The sequence below is a fragment of the Crassostrea angulata genome, chromosome 2 (assembly GCF_025612915.1).
Source record: "Crassostrea angulata isolate pt1a10 chromosome 2, ASM2561291v2, whole genome shotgun sequence".
NCBI lineage: Eukaryota > Metazoa > Mollusca > Bivalvia > Ostreida > Ostreidae > Magallana > Magallana angulata.
The window spans coordinates 49,006,709-49,027,933 of record NC_069112.1 but is presented as its reverse complement, the minus strand read 5'-3'; the positions used below and the strand labels follow the sequence as shown (position 1 = coordinate 49,027,933).

At 36.4% G+C, this 21,225-nt stretch overlaps 1 protein-coding gene across 1 annotated transcript in view; it reads right to left on the bottom strand.

Moving 5' to 3' along the window:
- Positions 1–21,225, bottom strand: part of LOC128173808 (protogenin-like) — a 99,097-nt gene that overhangs the window by 9,320 nt on the left and 68,552 nt on the right. Inside the window, exons 13-20 of the mRNA XM_052839474.1 lie at positions 8,259–8,447; positions 7,389–7,650; positions 6,614–6,741; positions 5,353–5,520; positions 4,891–5,055; positions 4,246–4,366; positions 3,060–3,189; positions 1,990–2,085 (exon numbers count right to left, since the gene is read on the bottom strand). Of these exons, the coding sequence (XP_052695434.1) occupies positions 1,990–2,085; positions 3,060–3,189; positions 4,246–4,366; positions 4,891–5,055; positions 5,353–5,520; positions 6,614–6,741; positions 7,389–7,650; positions 8,259–8,447 (1,259 nt within the window). The remainder of the gene's footprint in view (positions 1–1,989; positions 2,086–3,059; positions 3,190–4,245; positions 4,367–4,890; positions 5,056–5,352; positions 5,521–6,613; positions 6,742–7,388; positions 7,651–8,258; positions 8,448–21,225) is intronic.

Genomic DNA, 21,225 nt, shown 5'->3' with positions numbered 1-21,225 from the left:
ATAGAAAATGTTATTTATCACATAACTAATAAAATTACAATTCATTACAAATTTGCTCACCTAATTCTTAAAAAGTTTTGAATTTCAATTGAAAATTTAAGTTTATAGTAATATCTTAGGAGTTAAAAATTTTTTAGATTTTTTTTCTCTATTTATATGGAAATAAATATTTAAATTATTATTGTGTTTAATTCTATATATTGTATACTGCTGATAACCACTTTGTCTCTTATTATCAATTTCATCTAAAATTCACAAGGATCCAAATGACACGGGCCGAAAAGATCGGGGGTAGATAAAAGAAAGCACCCATTCACGTTGTTTACAAAGTGAAAGTAGTTCACTAGTTGGTTTATGTAGATATACTTATCGCTCGATAAGGAAGTTTTGTTTCTACAAGATCAAACATTTGTGCATTGTCAATTTTCGATATGGATACAAAATCATCTATTTTGCAGGCTAGTACATTTCATAACCAAATTGAGTACGTAAGCCCAGCTATCAGTCTGGGCGGACTCCGAAAAAGGAGTACACTCCGAAAACGGAGTATTTGGCACCATCATGCATTGCGATTTTCTCAACTTCCGTTTTGTAGCTAATGTAAATAATGGAGAGTTGCCTCCCTTTCCCGTAAAAACGTGATTGAAAAATAGATTGAAATCCCTCAGAAGCGTGAAAAAAAAATATGGAAACGACTCAGAAATGATTAATCTTAAAATAATACATTTTAAAAAAAAGTGGAAATGTTTCGGTAAACATGGTAAACAACAGGAAAAATACATACAAATATTAAAACTCATACGTGGTCGACCAGGACTTATAAGATAAGAAAATCGGACTTCAAATTAAGACTTGGAAGGATGGAAATTGAAAATTAATTGTTGCACTAATGTAAGTATTCAAGCCTTTGATATAGATGATGGTTTTTTTTTAAATATGACAAAATTACGATGTATACAAGGTTTTAAGAAGTGCTGACTTGGCGAATCAGCGCGTGATCAAAAGAACGGTGTAATGACTACAAACGGGATATAAAAAACAAACAGTAATAGTGTATTTCACACCCTAGCACATAAATTATCTTTAATAATAGTGAAATCGTGGAAAAAACATTAATTTATTCACTTTATTGGCTTCGTCATCGGAAACAGAATTGACAAACTTTGACAGCAAATAAAATTTGATTTGCCCAACGAACGTATATTTTTGCCAAATACATTCTGTTGAAACATGTCTTATAAAGCATTTAAACGTATTTTCAGACCTGCATATGAATAATCCGCTTTGCACAATCAATTTTCCTGAGTGCCCTGTTTTCACGTAAAAATGGGATATTTTGATTAACTGCGCATGCGCCGAACTCCTTTTTCGGAGTATTTTTTCTTTTGAGAAATCACTTCCGTTTACTCCGTTTTCGGAGTCCGCCCAGACTGGCTATCGCATGTGTCTCGGTGCTAGTGTATTCATCCGCTGAAACCGAGACATATTGTTTTCAATAAAATGTGAACATTTTTAAAGACGGCAACCATTTCGAATCTGCAAACTTGTTTTGTTGACGTACAGTTCTGCTCGAAATTGAAGTATGTCATCTATTTTTCTTGAAACACATACGAAAACTTTGCACTCATTTGAGTTGTTTGGCTCCTAAAAATGTAACTTCCGGACGTACGATCCCTAGATGGCTTTCGAGCTTCGCTCGACGCCATAATAAAAAAGTAGAAGGGGGTCTGGGGGTCTTGCTTAGAGCTACATTGTGTTGAAATGCAATAATAGCTGGGTAATTAAGGCATTATAGGCGGGGAAATTCCCCGCCTCCCGGGTCTTAGAGACAACCCTGATGTAAAACCTTGTTCTTTGTACATGTAATTATAAGCTCCACTCAATTTTTCTTTCTGTCTTTAAAAGAAATATTCACAGTTCTATCATAGGTTTCGTCAAAATTTTAACCAACCAACACTGTTTCTAATACGACTGATGTTAATCCTTTACCTCCTGATCCATTCTGTCTGTGTGTCTGTCTGTGGCGGCCAGGGTCAGCAGTTTACCATTACATGCCATGAAGGTGCTGCTCTGCACATTGCGGTCCTACAATACAACATCATGTGAACTTATTAAGGTGGCTCACTACACCTTAAAATATATAGAGTTTCTCAAATCAGCAGAAAATTTCTTAAATTTTATAGATTGCATGATGCATAAGAAAAATAAAAGTTAAACAGGTAAAAAATTTGCAATTTTGGATTTTAAAAAATTGTAATTTCCAGAAATTTAATTCACTAAATAGGAACAAAAGCCTTGATCTTGGCAATTCGGTCTCTAGTCTGCAATTTACAAGCCTGATATTCAACAAACCGACTGAAATTCCAATCTTGTGATGTTGTGGCTTAAAAAGTATGTTTTAATCAATGTAGTGAGCTACCTTAAGCATTATTTACCATAAAATTTGACATGACATTCTTGGAAATAACACCTGAATAGTATACTGTATATTTTTTATTTTATGCCAGTACATAATTCCACCACCTTGCCATTTTGTATCAAATTGTTAGCTAGAACATAAAATATCGTGAGCACTGAACTTTAAATCTGAAAAGATTCCATTTGGTATACAGAAATGAAATAGAGGTTTTAGAATCCACAAGGGAAGCTTATCTTGATTTTATATGGATATTAATCCCTGCATTTAATTGGGAATCTACAGTATCCCAACCAAACCCACAGATGAATGTACTTAAAACCTTCCATTAAGCTGTTAAGTTTTTCATTGCATCAGCAAAAGTATTTTAAAAGTCCTGAATATTTTGATACATATTCACTTCTCTTCAGAAACCCCCGGGGTTATTGTCTCCCCCCCCCCCCCCCCCCCCCCCCCCCCCCCCCCCCCCCGGATACCATCAGAACCCCCCCCCCCCTCCTAGGGATAGGAGTTTGGGTTATCTTGCCCTGTCGATTTATCAGCATTAGTCTCCTGGTCTCCGGTAGCTTTGGTGTTGGTAACCCTGTATCCCCCTCCTCTAAGATTGCCCCCTCCCACCCGCAGGGTTTGGAATATAGTTTACCTTGCCCTGTCGGTCTACAAGCATCAGTCTTCTGGTCTCTGGGGTCTGGAAGCCCTGGTGCTGGTACCTGTAGCCCAGCTCTGGGTTGGCCACCATCCTTGTCGAGTGGCGATACAAGTTGGCATAGTGTCTGCAGAAAAAAAAAATGACAAAATACATCACCGTCTCTTTTGTGGTAAAATTTTTTGTGTGAATACATGTCAAACAAGATATCTGTGAGCCAATGCTCACTAGTGATACCCCCGCTCTGATGTGAATATGCAAAATAAGCAAAGTCGACATTTAACAGAAAGCTGGCATCCGATTGGTACAGAAATATATCCCACAATATGGCATGCCAAAACAAATAGTGCGTTAAAATTTCAAGCATCTGCGATAAATAGCTGCTGAGAAATCTTTGAGGAAAATAAACAAAGTACTCATTTAACAGGAAGTTGATATTCGATTGGTAAAAAAATATATCCCACGATATGGCATGCCTTAACAAACACTGTGTAAAAATTTCAAGCATCTGCGATTAATGGTTGCTGAGATAAATGCGACAGAAATTTTTGTTACGGACGAACAGACGGACAGACAGACACACAAGGGTAAAACAGTATACCCCCTCTCCTTCGGAGCAGGGGTATAAAAACAGTTAATATTTTATTTTCTATCTTTTTTCGTTTGTTTTGTTACTTTGTTTCCTTTCATTTGGGGTCGGGGAGGGTGGGAATTTGAAGAAAGAGATGGCTGTTGTTGAAATGTTGCAAAGAACAAAAACATTGACCAAACAGGCAATGCATCTGCAGTAAAGTCTAAGTGCAGAATCTTTTCTTCACAAATATTGCTCCCCAAAACCTTTGTTTGGGTCTCAGTTGTAACTTACAGAGGCGTATCAACATGCTACTAAGGAAGTTCTGGTTGGATAAATACCAAAATCTTTATAACCAAGATTTTTTTGAAAGTGTCGAGATATGGAGGTTTCTAAGGCATTTCTAAATATATAAAATACTGCTGTACTAATTTTCTGATTTTAATCTTGCAAACTTAATAAAAGTAAAGCCCTTGTTGTCTGATGCAGCATTAATTTTTTTTTTTTTTTTTTTTTTATTTTTGCTCTGAAAAAATAAAATAGTTTTTTTTTAACAGATATATATTTCTGAATTACAATTCCAGTTTGAAGCTGTCCTTGACCTCCACTGACCTTTGTCTGAGGACAATGACCAGGATGCAGACGATGATACTGGTCAGTCCGATGGCACAGCCAATCACGATCCCCAGTCTCTGGTCCCGCAGGAAACTGTCAGAGCCCTCGGAGAACGAAGCTGTGGGGAACAAGATTTTCACAAAACAGAGTTATCTCTCTTTGCCTCTAGTCCAACTTGCAGAGCCAAGATTTATTATCAAATGCAATGAAAGCCACTTATAAAAAAAAGAATGGCTTGATTTGTTTCTCCATTGGATTTTTTGTAATGTACATAATTTAATAATATTTCGTTAGTAGGTAACTGTCATTGATATTTGCCTTTAAAAGTAATTATCATTTTAAATTCATGAGGAATTAATGCGAAATCCATGCCTGTATTCCAACTTTCCCCCAACATACAACCTACGAAATGGCCATTTGATTTTTTTTTTTAACAATTAATTGTAAGAAACCTCCCCCCCCCCCTTTAATTATTGTGCCATGCTCTAAAAGTTTGACAAACTCACATTATATATTTAAATCAGAATCTATATTTCAATACCATTAGGAATATAATAAGCTCATCTAAATCTTATACCCCCCAACTCTAAGCCCACGAAATGATGCCACAGGAATGGTACATTAGTATATTAATCAGCTTACAAATGGGTGGTGACGAGTTGCGTCCATCACACGGCCTGATACAGGGATTTAGCACCACCTTCACCACGTCGGACGGCGGCCCCTTGCCAGCATTAGTACACGCTCGGAGCTTGAAGTAATAAACGGTGCTTGTCAGGTCCCGCACCACTGCCTGAGTCAGAGTCCCTGTATAGTGAACAAAAATACTTTGTGTTTTATAGAACAAAACACTAGGTTGTAGGGCCCTTATAGTTAAATGAAGGGGAAAATCTTATGTAAAATTCATACTCTGACATTCAATGACATTCAAAGTATTAAATTGAACAAGCACAATGCAACAACTTTAAAACGATTCATAGTACTATACTATGAATAATAATGTTGGGAGCTTTATTTTGTTGAAAATTAAATTTAAAAAATGTAATATAATTACGTACATTACAATAAATTCATGTAAGTATAATACATTTACAGAATACTGACCATTACTGTGCATGGATGTCCACAAGGGTTCTGGGTCCTCAAGTTCAGGGTGATACTGGATGATGTAGAAGATGATGACCCCATTCCTCTGGGTTGGGGGCTTCCACATCAGTTTGACCTCTCCCTCACTCAGGGGGGAAAAGGTGACACCCTCGGGGGGACTGGGGACTGAAATCAATGTAATCATGAGCTTGTACGCCATCAAAATCTCAACTCATGTTTTTCGTTATGTAGGTTGTTTGATCAGGCTAGACTCTTGTTAATGCTTATACTGGCGTAATATGACCAGTTCTCGCCAAGTACCAATTCTCACCAGTGCATTGTTACGTCATTTTATCACATAAAATTATATACCAAAAATGACGTAACAATGCACTGGCAAGAAATGGTACGTACTCGGCGAGAACTGGATGCATGCTAGTACATTGTAAACTAAATTTCATTTTTAATTTCAACAATATCTTATATTTTAGAACATTAAAATGGATGGAAGAGCATAATATTTCTTAATAATCGGGAAAGTCCTGTTGTTGTAATTATTTTTTGCTGCTTTTGAAGCAGTCCTCATTCATCTATGTTCAAAAATATATTACCCAGATTTGCATGGTTGTAAAAAATAGATACAGTGAAAACACGTTCCCAATTGTAAAATCAATATAAAGTTGTCTTGACTAAATCGAAGTGGGTTTATTGTACACCAAATATTTGTCTTTGCCTGCAGCAAATTTGTGAAAATAAATGAAATCTGTAGTCTTTTATTTGTGCAAGTCAGTTTGTTTGCAATTTGAAAAGTTCACTAATATGCATGGATCAGAATTACTAATTTGATTTCTGCCTGCTGCTGCTGCAAATCAAATTTTCTCTTGCAAAATGAAATGAATTTACTTTGGCAGTTATAAGCTAAAATGGCTGTTTTGCTTGAAATTTGTTTACAGAGCATTTAAGCAACAAATGGTGTTAACATTTTATTTTCCCAAAACAGAATGGAATGGAATCGGCATACAATACCAAATTGGCGTAACCTTTCCCAGGCGCAATCTTACAAATCAGCAAATGATTTCAGAATGACAGGAAGTGAATAGCTTTAAATGACTCTTGAAACTGCTAAAATTTAGGTGAAATTCCATTCAAATTATCATGATAGCAAAACGCACATAATGACATGTATCAGATTGGGTCAAAACTCCCAATAAATAGCGAGTTAAAAATTTGGCAACCTTCCAAAACTTGCAAGGTGATTTTTCTTTCCTTTGGAACTTACCATCCTCCAGGGTAGTAATGTCCTGAGAGGTTCCGAATGGGCCTGTGGTCAGTGTCGAGTGTGAGCGTACAGAGACTGTGTAGGTGGTGTAGGGGGTCAGGTCCTGGAGGGTGTGGTTCTGGGAGTCACTGTTTAATAAGTACACAACACACAAGAGCTATGAATATACAGACATACATCTACATCAAACAAATACACAAAATCAAGTCTCACTATTTCAAGCAATTAAACACTTTGCTAGTTAGGACATGTAAAATTTTATTAGATTTAGATAAGATTATGGTAGTACAAATAAAGTTTGGAACCTATTTCTGGTATGAACATGTAAAATTTAGATTTAGATAAGATTATGGTAGTACAAATAAAGTTTGGAACCTATTTCTGGTATGTATATTAATAGTAGAATTTTGCTGAGGAGGTTCGGCTCAATAGGCTTTTATGATACTTTTAATAGAAAAAAAAAGTTTGCCCTTTAAAATATACACACATAGCATGTTTATTTTCATGTCATTTTTATCAATGTGATACGATCGAGTAAAATTCAGTTTTAAGACTACAGTACTGTTGTGGACCACATCTTACAAAAATTTTAGTCATTTTTTCAAACCTTATTGAACATTTTATTATTTATTAATTTTGTTGGATCAGGTTATACATCCAATGAAAGGCAAAATTAATGTGACACAAAATAAAAGCTATCATCATGACATAACTACAGTATATGAATTTTACTACATTAAGAATTATCTCCCTTTGGCTAAGCAGTGACCCTCACCTTCGCTCATACATGATTTTGCGGTCATCATCCTTAACATGGTAACGGACCGTGTAGTAGGTGATCCCCTCCCCCCAGTGGGGGATGCTCCAGTTGAGTGACAGGGAGTGGGGGGTGCGGGCGAACACCTTGATGTCCATGGGCGGGGGCGGTTCCGGAGGTCTCTGGGGGCCGAGGGCCTGGAACAGCCGACACGCCTTACCGGACACGGTCTCATTCTCTCCCAGTGCCTCCAAGATGGCTTCATAGTAAATCCTTGTCTCTGTTTGAAATCAAATATTCAAATTTGTTACTCGACCATTCTGATAAAAAGTGACTTACACAAAAATCTTCCTGCATAGAAATTAAAATGAGGATGTGTTATAATTATGTACACAAAATAGTTCTGTAAGAACAAACAAAATAAGGAATGATTTGACCATTTTTCAGTTGGGGTAGGGGACAATTAATAAGCGTTGCCCCTTTTTTAACAGATTCATGAAAATATATTTTTATAATTTGTTTGTTTGATATGATAAAAATGATAAATTTAACAAAAACTTCATTTGTTTCAAAATTTGTAGATAATGAGGATGGAAAACCAACAAAATCTACATATATTAGATTCTAAATCTCAAATCCACAAAATATTATCTAAGAAATGAACTCAATGTCTTATACCCAAGTTATACAAGTATAACATGGGTTGGGGCAGTTTACACTTTATAATCCGTGTCTTGTGACATGCAAACCAGGTTATTCAAATTAACTAAATTTTTCTATTCAATCAAATGCCATATATAACAACCAGAACAAAATCATTCAATATTAAGCGGGATTTATCTCATTTCTTTTAACATGACTTGGTACTTGAAAAAATAACACCCTCACCCAAACCGCTGACGATTGTTGAATTAGAATCTGATCCGAGCTGAATATATCGACTGTGGATGGGGCCGATCTTCCTGTTGACGTACAGCTTGAACCCTGTGACCTCTGTAGAGGTGTTGCTGACCTCCCATGTGACCTTGACCGCAGAGTTGTTCAGAGGGGTCACCTCAAGACGAGGAGCAGGGGTCACTGTGATGGAGAGAATGGAAAGAAAATTTAGAAAAATTGCACTGTAAGGGATTGATGGTCGTGGCCATTTTTATACTAAATTAACCTCCTTTAGATGAAGAGCTGAGATCTATATAAAGATGTAAGAAAATAATTAAAATACACAGGTAAATGATCATCTCTGTAACAGAGAAAATGAGAAGAAATAAAATGTTGCACTGTTAAGAGGGTTTGATGGATGCATGTGTCCATTATTAGACTGTATTAATCTCCTTAAAATGAGAGCTCTGTATGAAAGTGAAAAATATTCAAATTCTAAGCCTAAAATAATTAGATTTTTTTCATATCTTAATGAATATACTTTATGGCTTAAAATTTTACGTCCTCATGCTGACCCACTATGCTTATGTACTTACCCCGGTAAATTTGTAATGTTTTATTCATCAGGAATATATGATTCTTATTTTATTGACAACAGCTAGTATACAACATGTGTTATACATAGGCACATCATAAGCTAAATATGGAAAAATCCATCCACATTTTTTAGAGAAGTTGACAAGCAATATCCTGAATCATGATAGGCAATAAATTTGCTCTATATTCAAAATAAATGACATTTGATACAAAAATTACTTCAGAAACAAAATTGAATGGGTCAGCTTGTGCATGAACTCCTCTCTCTCTCTCTCTCTCTCTCTCTCTCTCTCTCTCTCATACATTATATCAAAACATGGAGAATGTATGGTAACCCCCCCCCCCCATCCCCCAATATAACAAGAGGCCCATGGGCCACATCGCTCACCTGAGGAACAATAGGTATGATAAAATCAGCTTAATGGAGTCATAATACAAACTATCTGGACAATGTACACTAATACATGTAGATCCTGTATAAATAAAATCCATTTTCCCCTGGATATTCTTATGTTTATAATCATTAGTCCCTTTTCTAACAAGATGATTTTATAGTCATATCATATGTTGAGTATTGCAGTTCTCAAAATGATCCTTAACAATAGTTTATATATTAGATATAAACGTACATCAAACTCTGAACCTTCTCGGGAGGCCAAAGAATTGTCCTGGGGCCAAAGTCTTAACAATTATAAAGAAACATCTGGCTGATTAGTTTCTGAGAAGATTTTTAAAGATTTACCCTATATATTCCTTTGTTAAACTTTGACCCCCCATTGTGGCCCCACCCTACCCCTGGGGATCATGATTTTCACAACTATGAATCTACACTACCTGAGGATGCTTTCACACAAGTTTCAGCTTTCCTGGCTGATTAGTTTCTGAGAACATTTTAAAAGATTTACACTGTTTATTCCTATGTAAAACATCGACCTCCCATTGTGGCCCAAACCTACCCCCAGGGTTATGATTTTCACAAATTTGAATCTACACTACCTGAGGATGCTTCCACACAAGTTTCAGCTTTCCTGGCTAATTAGTTTCTGAGAAGAAGATTTTTAAAGATTTACTCTATATAATCATATGTTAAACTTCGACCCCCCATTGTGGCCCCATTCTACCCCCAGGGGTTATTATTTTCACAACTGTGAATCAACACTACCTGAGGATGCTTCCGAAGAAGATTCAGCTTTCCTGGCTGATTAGTTTCTGAGAAGAAGATTTTTAAAGATTTACTCTATATATTCCTATTTTAAACTTCGATCCCCCATTGTGGCCCCACCCTATCCCTGGGGGTCATGATTTTCACAACTATGAATCTACACTACCTGAGGATGCCTTCACACAAGTTTCAGCTTTCCTGGCTGATTAGTTTCTGAGAAGAAGATTTTTAAATATTTACTCTATATATTCCTATATTAAACTTTGATCCCCCATTGTGGCCCCACCGTACCCCGGGGGTCATGATTTTCACAACTGTGAATCTACACTACCTGAGGATACTTCCACACAGGTGTCAGCTTTCCTGGCCGATTAGTTTCTGAGAAGAAGATTTTTAAAGATTTATTCTATATATTCCTATGTAAAACTTCGATCCTTCATTGTAGCCCCACCCTACCTCCGGAGATCATGATTTTCACAAAGTTTTATCTACATTACCTGAGGATGCTTTCACACAAGTTTCAGCTTTCCTGGCTGATTAGTTTCTGAGGAGAAGATTTTTAAAGATTTACTCTATATATTCATTTGTTAAACTTCTCACCCTCAGGTGAGCTAAAAAGGTTAAGGTTACAATACAATAAGTTGTTAAAGTTGGTTTCTGGAAGAACAGGCTTTGAAAATTTTCTTTATAAATATTGACAAATTTTTTAATTTTTTAAGCTTTAGTTTTTAAGATCTGTGTACAAACATAGAATTGTGGGCAAATCTCTGTATCTTGCTTATAATTCGAAGCTTAACACTCAAATATGGTTAGTAAATAGAAATTGTAAACAATTAAACACAAGAAACATGCACTACATGTATAACAAATAAAGAACACAATTTATTTTTTCGAAATGAATCATATACATGTATATACATGTATATACCTACATATTTCCGTCAGCGATATCAAACTCTATTTAAACTGAATAAACTCGAGAAAATGCCGAGCATCTCAACAAAACCTATTGCATTAATCTACATGTACCATTACGCAAAAGATAATGCCGAATTACCGATAGAATGAATTGTATTTCAGTACCCCTACATCCGATTTTGCTTAATTTGCGCAGGTAAACAGTTAACTGTTTGATTTACCGAAGATTTGATACGTAAAAATCACGAAATACAGACGATAGTTTCCAGGTTACAAAGCATAATGAGAACGAAACGAAAATCAGAACAAGCTAACACCATCGTCATGTGTGAAAACTATCAACGCATTGAAATATTTAGCCTCAATTTACTTCACAAAATCGGCACCAATATATTTTGTATGTTTCAAAATTTCCCTTCATACGCGAACTGTTGCACAACAAGCAAATTCATAAACAAAGAACCTCGTTTTAGAAGTATGGAATCATTTTACCGTATGCCGAACCCGAAGCTATTAAACTGATTGAAACACGCCTTTCCTTTATTATTATTTTCGTAATAACTCAGATTTGAAACAGAATTACCACTTAATTTTTGCAATTTATATTTTCCTTCCCATAAGGATAATTTATGCTAAACTATATGGAAGGGAATTACCGCCAAAATTCTTTGTATCTTGCTTTTATTCTTATTTTACTTACTTCTTTATTCTTCATTACATTTACACTTGCATGTCACTTTATTGTTTTCATATTCATGCTTATCCAATTTCACTTTGATTCTCTTTTATCCTTCATTGTTTGCTTAATTCTATGTTGCAACATTCTCTTCTTATTCGTGTAAATTCTTTCTTCTATCTCTGTTACAAACGTGAATTCAAACACGCAAACCATAAAGCACTTTCAATAAAGACGAATACAAGTTGCATGAATTTAATGCTGCATTATGACGCCAGGCGGCAGTGTGTGCGCTACAATTGCTGCTCCCGAAGATTTATTAAAACGAAACTAACAAATGTATGGTGTCCTAATAGGGCCATTTGCGTTAGCGCGACATCGCGTTCAGATAAACGAGACATCGCGCTAACACACAACACGCCGTCGCGCTAACGCAACTTTGCACAACACGCCGTCGCGCTAACGCAACTTTGCACAACACGCCGTCGCGCTAACACACACCACGCCGTCGCGCTAACGCAACTTTGCACAACACGCCGTCACGCTAACACACAACACGCCGTCGCGCTAACACAACTTTGCATAACACGCCGTCGCGCTAACACACAACACGTCGTCGCGCTAACACACAACACGCCGTCGCGCTAACGCAACTTTGCACAACACGCCGTCGCGCTAACACACAACACGCCGTCGCGCTAACACAACTTTGCATAACACGCCGTCGCGCTAACACACAACACGCCGTCGCGCTAACACACAACACGCCGTCGCGCTAACACAACTTTGCATAACACGCCGTCGCGCTAACACACAACACGTCGTCGCGCTAACACACAACACGCCGTCGCGCTAACGCAACTTTGCACAACACGCCGTCGCGCTAACACACAACACGCCGTCGCGCTAACACAACTTTGCATAACACGCCGTCGCGCTAACACACAACACGCCGTCGCGCTAACACACAACACGCCGTCGCGCTAACACAACTTTGCACAACACGCCGTCGCGCTAACGCAACTTTGCAAGTTTCACAGTCTAGTAGGAAGTCGTGTCCGGAAATATCAGACTGCGCATGCTGAAATATGTAGGCATGCACGCAAGCATGGATGAAAAATAAATAAAATGTACTTTGAAATATATATATTATTTTCATTTATCATCAATGCATATGAATAAAAATATAGTTACTAGTGTGTCACTGTATAAGGATATGAATTATTATAAAATCTACCAATTGATACATTTACCTTAAATATTTAATAAAATTCATTAAATCAACAATAATATATTCATGACACATAGGCGTCGCAACCGGGGCTAAGTTATACCTAACCATTAGGAACATAGCAGAATAGAGGGATCAGCCCCCCCCCCCCCCCCCTTTTTTTCGCAGGAAACATAATTGTTCCGTAATGTACGTTTGAAAGATTTAGAAGTTTGAGTAAAAGGCATAACCCCCCACCCTCCCACGGAGTAGGATTTTCATGATTTTGGGAATTAGGTTTTTCTCTCTCAATATTTCTGAGGATCAGTCTAGCCCCCCACTTTCAATTTGCTCCCGACGCCAGTGTGACATGTTATATACCTGTAATTTTACATTTTAAAATTTCTTTGCTTTGGTAATATACAGAGCACCTAATATGAATTTGTGACATGTACAAGTTATAAATATATCATTGCTGAATTAATTAATTACATATTTAAGGTAAATTTATCAATTGGTAGATTTATTAATAATTTATATGCACTCTAGCATATCCTTATAGAGTGACATACTAGTAACTATATTTTTATTCTTATGTATTGATAATAATTGAATATAATATATGTATTTCAAAGTACATTTTATTTATTTTTCATCCATGCTTGCATGCAGGCCTACAAAGTTCAGCATGCGCAGTCTAATATTTCCGGACACGACTTCCTACTAGACTGTGAAACTTGCAAAGTTGCGTTGGCGCGACGGCGTGTTGTGCAAAGTTGTGTTAGCGCGACGGCGTGTTGTGCAAAGTTGTGTTAGCGCGACGGCGTGTTGTGTGTTAGCGCGATAGTGTATTGTGTGTTAGCGCGACGGCGTGTTGTGTGTTAGCGCGACGGCGTGTTGTGCAAAGTTGCGTTAGCGCGACGGCGTGTTGTGTGTTAGCGCGATGTCTCGTTTATCTGAACGCGATGTCGCGCTAACGCAAATGGCCCTATCCGGACACCATACAAATGGCATAAATTTAATAAATTCGTGAAAACATCTCAAATTAAGAGCTTAGTATAGGAATATGAAATACATGTTAATATAATTAACTTTTAACAAGCCACGATATACGCAGACTTAAAAAGATACGGAGTTTTTTTTGTGTACATATAAAATGCCTCCGCGCGGTTCTAAAACAATCAGAGGGGAGGGGGGATCTGAGAGATAATTTTGTATTAATGTTTTTGTTACACTAAAAGTTTAAAATTTATCAATTTAAAATTAACTTTAACAGTTTATATAACAGTTAAGTTTAAATTGATAAATTTTAAACTTTTAATGTAACATGTTTATTGGTTGATTAAATAAGTGTGAATTTTCCATTGGGGGTGGATCTGATCTCATTCTAGATCCGCAATGCAATGATGTACCGTATATATATGCAGTAACAAATTATTTGCAAATTATTTGCTGGAACGCTTAATTTTTAGAAGAGGAACATGTCATAAGTACTTGTCGACAGGACTTTATTTTCATTTGAGGTGAAAAGAGGTGGGGTGATGCACGGTTCTGTCCACAGGTACCCGTGGAACATGTAGATGAAATAAGAAATAAATTTCAACCAAATTTAAAGATGTTTTTGAAAAACAATAAAAGGACTGGGATACGAAATACTTAGAAGTAGCTTTTCTTGTACTCCAGTACGTGTGAAAATTATCACTTGCATGAATCACTATGTACCTCTCGTTAGGCTACAGTACTGTGTATCCCTGATAAAATGCGATCAATTAATATCCGCGTGAAATTCCTGGTTAAAAAACTTAAAACTGCAGGTTTTAAAATCTCACTTATTTTTCTAAAAGTTTTGAACTTGTGATATGAAAACTAAGTTTGGTGCACGCGATTTTATATTCTTGCGATTCGGCACAGAACGGTGGAGTCGCAGAAGTAAACGCGGTAAAATTAACGAATCTAAATTATCAGTGAATTAATTACACAATAAGTAAACGAAAACAAACCAGGCAAAGAGATTAAAATACAGTATATGATATGCATGACTGTGTTATGCGTTTTGGTTTAAAATCTAAATCAAATCTTAATAAAAATTCTTATAAAAAGTTCTAAATAAAATATTTGTTTTCTTCCAAAATACAAAACATTAATAATGTATGCTTCTTATTTACACAGATTTTTGAAGTGATAAAAATGTGTATGTATCACTCACAGCCATGCTTATTGTAGGTTTGTTTATTTTAATATAAATCATGTACATGTAACTGAATGTCCATGTTTAGATTTGAAGGTGTTTAGGCTATGATACATGTAACTTAGCGACATGAACCTCATACATGTCGTCTTGATTAAATGAATACTTGAATTGACCGACTTCCATATCAAGCTTGCGATGATGATAATTATGATACGGGTGCTAATTATGAGAACTGTAAGATTATATCGTCTCATAAATATAACTGATGCGCAGACTTAGAATTTTATTTTATTTTAGGAGGGGGGTCCAGTCACCCCACCACCCTTGAAAATTCAAACTTTTTTAAATTCACATGGTAAACCTACTGAAAATAGAACTCGACCTACCACCCCCCCCCCCCACCCCCTCCCCGGCAAACAAAATTATAAATTATCCCTTAATACATTAACCTCCCCTCCATTTCTTGATCTGAACATATAAACATTGGAGCGAAATGTCATGTGCGAAACATCCCAGATTTAGCTAGCTACGTTGGTTTTTTTTCGGGGAGCAGCGATTGTAGCGCGCACACTGCCGCCTGGCGTCATAATGCAGCATTAAATTCATGCAACTTGTATTCGTCTTTATTGAAAGTGCTTTATGGTTTGCGTGTTTGAATTCACGTTTGTAACAGAGATAGAAGAAAGAATTTACACGAATAAGAAGAGAATGTTGCAACATAGAATTAAGCAAACAATGAAGGATAAAAGAGAATCAAAGTGAAATTGGATAAGCATGAATATGAAAACAATAAAGTGACATGCAAGTGTAAATGTAATGAAGAATAAAGAAGTAAGCATAATAAGAATAAAAGCAAGATACATAGAATTTTGCACAGGGCGAAAAACCATCTTTAAGCAAGTCCTTAAAGGTGGCTTAAAGGTGACTTAAAGGAGCTTAAAGGCTATACAACCTTTAAGCCGCCTTTAAGTCACCTTTAAGCAAGTGCTTATAGGTCCTTAATGTCCAAACTTCTTTAAGCCACCTTTAAGCCATCTTTAAGCATCTTTAAGTGGCATTTACGCTCTCTTTACACTGCCTTTACACTGTCTTTAAGTGGCCTTTACGTCAATATTGATCAAGCTGAACAATAAAAACATATATTAAATGCAAAAGCTCTTTTATAGAGATGGGAGGGGGTCATCCGAGTGATAATATAATTTCCAAGGAAGGGGGTGTGTTCCAGGCGGTTTTAATCGTCGCTCCATTAAACACATATCGCTATCATCAGCACCGCTCCGATGGACACAGATTGCCGTTATAAAATTCTTTATAATTTTTGGGGGGTTTCAAAATTATTGTAGGGATGCATCGTAGTCTTAATATGTGCATAAAACTAATAAAAGTATGTTTGTTTCCTATTATAAATTATTCGGTGAAAAAAATCTCAATCTCTCTCTCTCTCTCTCTCTCTCTCTCTCTCTCTCTCTCTCTCTCTCTCTCTCTCTGTTCCTCCGGTTATTAAACAAAATAAAGATAATGAACCAAAAATGCATGATTTAATTTGATAATCGGTTTAAGGTTTGTATTTTTTTTTTCAATTTTCATTATTTCTAGCTCTAGATCTGCTAGATACATGTTAAAGATGAAAAGACTCTCAACTGCCTTTGTTATATCGGGCAGGACATTACTGCTTTGTTTGTCTAGACATAGTTTTGTTCGTTTGTGTATATCTAATTAGAGTCTATTGTTTGTCCAACTTAAGAAAACCCTGGAACTAACACAGAATATACAAGATATACACAACAGTTGTGTCGTGTGCCCAGGTGCATGTTTGTGTATATCTAATTAAAGTCTATTGTTTGTCCAACATAAGAAAACCCCTGGAACTAACACAGAATATACAAGATATACACAACAGGTGTGTCGTGTGCCCAGGTGCACGTCAGGGTTTCTAAAGGCGTTGAATCTTAGTATGTACGAGTATACGATAAGTCTAGTGAATAAAAGTTAATTTACATTTGTAATTCATTTTCAAAGTATTATTTCCTAGCTCTGGGTTTCAAAGATGTTACGTCTACAAATTAACGATACATGTATGTAAGAGTAAAATCTTGAGGCTAATTAATTAATGTACCGGTGATCATAAATAGGGGTTGATTATTTAAATATATGTATAAGGGTAAATATGTCAAATATACCCGGCCTGGCACATCATACAATTGTATATACAAGTCATTTGCAATTGCCACATGCAGTAAATACGTCACCGGTAATTGGTTATTTTGTTTGTTATAGAATTGATAGTTTAAAAATCATGTACATACAATTACATGTAAATATTTAAACATATTGGAACGGCGCCGCGATCATGAAAACCGGGAAATTGCGGGAAATTGAACAAATACCCTAATAGTATCAATGCATTTCATAAAAGAAATTATTTCATTTTCTTTCTTACATTTTTATAGCTATAAATTAGATGAACGTATATCTACTCGGTTTAAATTTATTAACTAAGAAAGCCTACTATAGTGAACCTAACGGTTTCCATTTAGGTATAATATATTTTTGTTCACTGAAGACCAAGTTCCGTATTTCATTCTAAATACACGCATGCATGTAATTTATAAATTAGATATTATTGATTGTTACAAACTGAATGGTTTGTCAAAATCTTTTCAAGTAAACACATTCAATACAGTGATTCAATATCCACTGATATATAGGATATAAAAACCCTCATGTATGTGTAAGTTGCCGTGGCGCAGAGGAAGTGTGGTGATGCTAGTAAACCAAGGGTCCCGGGTTCAATTCTCGCCGTGGCCGTTTTTTTGTGTGTTTTTTTTTCATTTTCTTTCTAGAACAAAAACCGTTTTAATACCTTTTCTTTCATAAAGTTAATACATTTTGTTGGAAATTAAGCACACTATTGAAATAAAATTTTTTTAATGGCTTAAAGGTGGCTTAAAGGTAGCTTAAAGGTGGCTTAAAGGTGGCTTAAAGAAGTTTGGACATTAAGGACCTATAAGTTTTCCTTAAAGGTGGCTTAAAGGTGGCTTAAAGATAGTCTTTAAGCTGCCTTTAAGCCATCTTTACGCTTTCTTTAAGCCATCTTTAAGCAACACATATAGCTTAAAGGTAGCTTAAAGGTGGCTTAAAGATCGTCTTTAAGCTACCTTTAAGCATCTTTAAGCTATCTTTAAGGAGAACTTAAAGATGGTCATTCATCCTGTGTTGGCGGTAATTCCCTTCCATAAAACTAGGTTGAATTTGCCTCGGTAGTTCTTGAGAAGAAGATTTTTAAAAATGCACCCCCCTTTTTCTACAGTTTCAAGGTTTTCTCCGCTTTGAATACAGATCAAACTTTTATTTCTGCAATTTATATTCGCCCTCTCAGAAGGATGCTTTGTGCCAAATTTGGTTGAAATTGGATAAGCGGTTTTAGAGAAGAAGTTCAAAATGTAAAAAGTTTACAGACGGACAGACGGACAGACGGACGACGGACAAAATGTGATCAGAATAGCTCACTTGAGCTTTCAGCTCAGGTGAGCTAAAAATAGAAAATCTGTCAATTTTTATCCACCTCTTTTTTTGGGTAAATACCAAGCCCCTTTTGTTGTTGTACCTGTAAGAAGATTTTTCTCTATTCCAATTTACCCCCCCCCCCCCCCTCCATTTCGTGGCCCCCCTTTTCTCTAGGGAATCATGGTTTCATCAAACTTAAATCTGCATAACCTGTGCTTTCACACTAAGTACTGAGTTTTGGACCGAAAACTTTCCCAGAATATTTTTAAAGATTTTCTCTATATATTCCTATGTAAAAATTCAAACTGCCGTCACGGCCCAGCCCTATCACTAGGGACTGTGATTTTGCAAACTTGAATTTACACTATCCGAGGATGCCTCTACACAAGTTTAGGCTTTTCTGGCCAAATAGTCTTTTAAAAAGAAGATATTAAAGATTTTCTCTATATATTCCTATGTAAAAATTCATCCCCCATTGTGGCCTCACCATACCCCATGACTATTATTTAAACAAACTTGAATCTTTACGATCTTGGGATGCTTCCACTTAAATTTGGGCTTTCCTGGCCTTATAGTTTTGAGAAGAAGATTTTTAAAGATTTTCTCTATATATAAAAATTTATCCCCCATTGTGGCCCCGCCCTACCCCCAGGGACCATGATTTGAACAAACTTGAATCTACATTATCTGAGGATGGTTACAATTTGAGCTTTCTTGGCCATAAAGTTTTGAAAAGAAATTTTTTTAAAGATTTTCTCTATATATTCCTATATAAAAATTTATCCCCTAATTGTGGCCCCACCCTACCCCTGGGGACCATGATTTGAACAAACTTGAATCTACACTATCTGAGGATGCTTCCACTCAAATTTAAGCTTTTCTGGCCTTATAGTTTTTGAGAAGAAGATTTTTAAAAAAAAATTCGATATATTCCTATGTAAAACATGACCCCCCTCTTGTGGCCCCACCCTACCCCCGGGGACCATAATTTGAACAAACTTGAATCTACACTACCTGAGGATGCTTCCATTTTAATTTGAGCTTTTCTGGCCTGATAGTTTTTTAGAAGAAGATTTTTAAAGATTTTCTCTATATATTTCTATGTAAAACTTGATCCCCTAATTGTGGCCCCACCCTACCCCTGGGGACCATGATTTGAACAAACTTGAATCTACACTATCTGAGGATGCTTCCACTCAAATTTAAGCTTTTCTGGCCTTATAGTTTTTGAGAAGAAGATTTTTAAAAAAAAATTCGATATATTCCTATGTAAAACATGACCCCCCTCTTGTGGCCCCACCCTACCCCCGGGGACCATAATTTGAACAAACTTGAATCTACACTACCTGAGGATGCTTCCATTTTAATTTGAGCTTTTCTGGCCTGATAGTTTTTTAGAAGAAGATTTTTAAAGATTTTCTCTATATATTTCTATGTAAAACTTGATCCCCTAATTGTGGCCCCACCCTACCCCTGGGGACCATGATTTGAACAAACTTGAATCTACACTATCTGAGGATGCTTCCACTCAAATTTAAGCTTTTCTGACCTTATAGTTTTTGAGAAGAAGATTTTTAAAAAAAAATTCTGTATATTCCTATGTAAAACATGACCCCCCTCTTGTGGCCCCACCCTACCCCCGGGGTCCATAATTTGAACAAACTTGAATCTACACTACCTGAGGATGCTTCCATTTTAATTTGAGCTTTTCTGGCCTGATAGTTTTTTAGAAGAATATTTTTAAAGATTTTGTCCATATATTTCTATGTAAAACTTGATCCCCTAATTGTGGCCCCACCCTAGCCCCGGAGACCATGATTTGAACAAACTTGAATCTACACTACCTGAGGAAGCTTCCATTTTTATTTGAGCTTTTCTGGCCTAATAATTTTTTAGAAGAAGATTTTTAAAGATTTTCTCTATATATTCCTATGTAAAACTTGATCCCCCCATTGTGGCCCCACCCTACCCCTGGGGACCATGATTTGAACAAACTTGAATCTACACTTCCTGAGGAAGCTTCCACTTTGATTTGAGCTTCTCTGGCCTAATAATGTTTTAGAAGAAGATTTTTAAAGATTTTCTCTATATATTCCTATGTAAAACTTGATCCCCCCATTGAGGCCCCACCCTACCCCCGGGGACCATGATTTGAACAAACTTGAATCTACACTATCTGAGGAGGCTCCCATTTTAATTTGAGCTTTTCTGGCCTGATAGTTTTTTAGAAGAAGATTTTTAAGGATTTTGTCTATATATTTCTATGTAAAACTTGATCCCCCCATTGTGGCCCCTCCCTACCCCTGGGGACCATAATTTGAACAAACTTGAATCTACACTACCTGAGGATGCCGCCACACAAGTTTGAGCTTTTCAGGCCGAATAGTTTTTGAGAAGAAGATTTTTGAAAAATACCAACAAATTTTCAATAATTCTCAATTATCTCCCCTTTAAAGAGGGCGTGGCCCTTCATTTGAACAAACTTGAATCCCCTTCACCTAGTGGTGCTTTGTGCCAAATTTGGTTGAAATCTGCCCAGTGGTTCTTGAGAAGAAGATGAAAATGTGAAAAGTTTACAACGCCAACGCCGACAACGACAACGACAACGACAACGACGACAGACAACGGACAAATTGTGATCAGAAAAGCTCACTTGAGCCTTTGGCTCAGGTGAGCTAAAAAATAAAAAATCATAAAACTAAGTTAGCTAGTGGATGT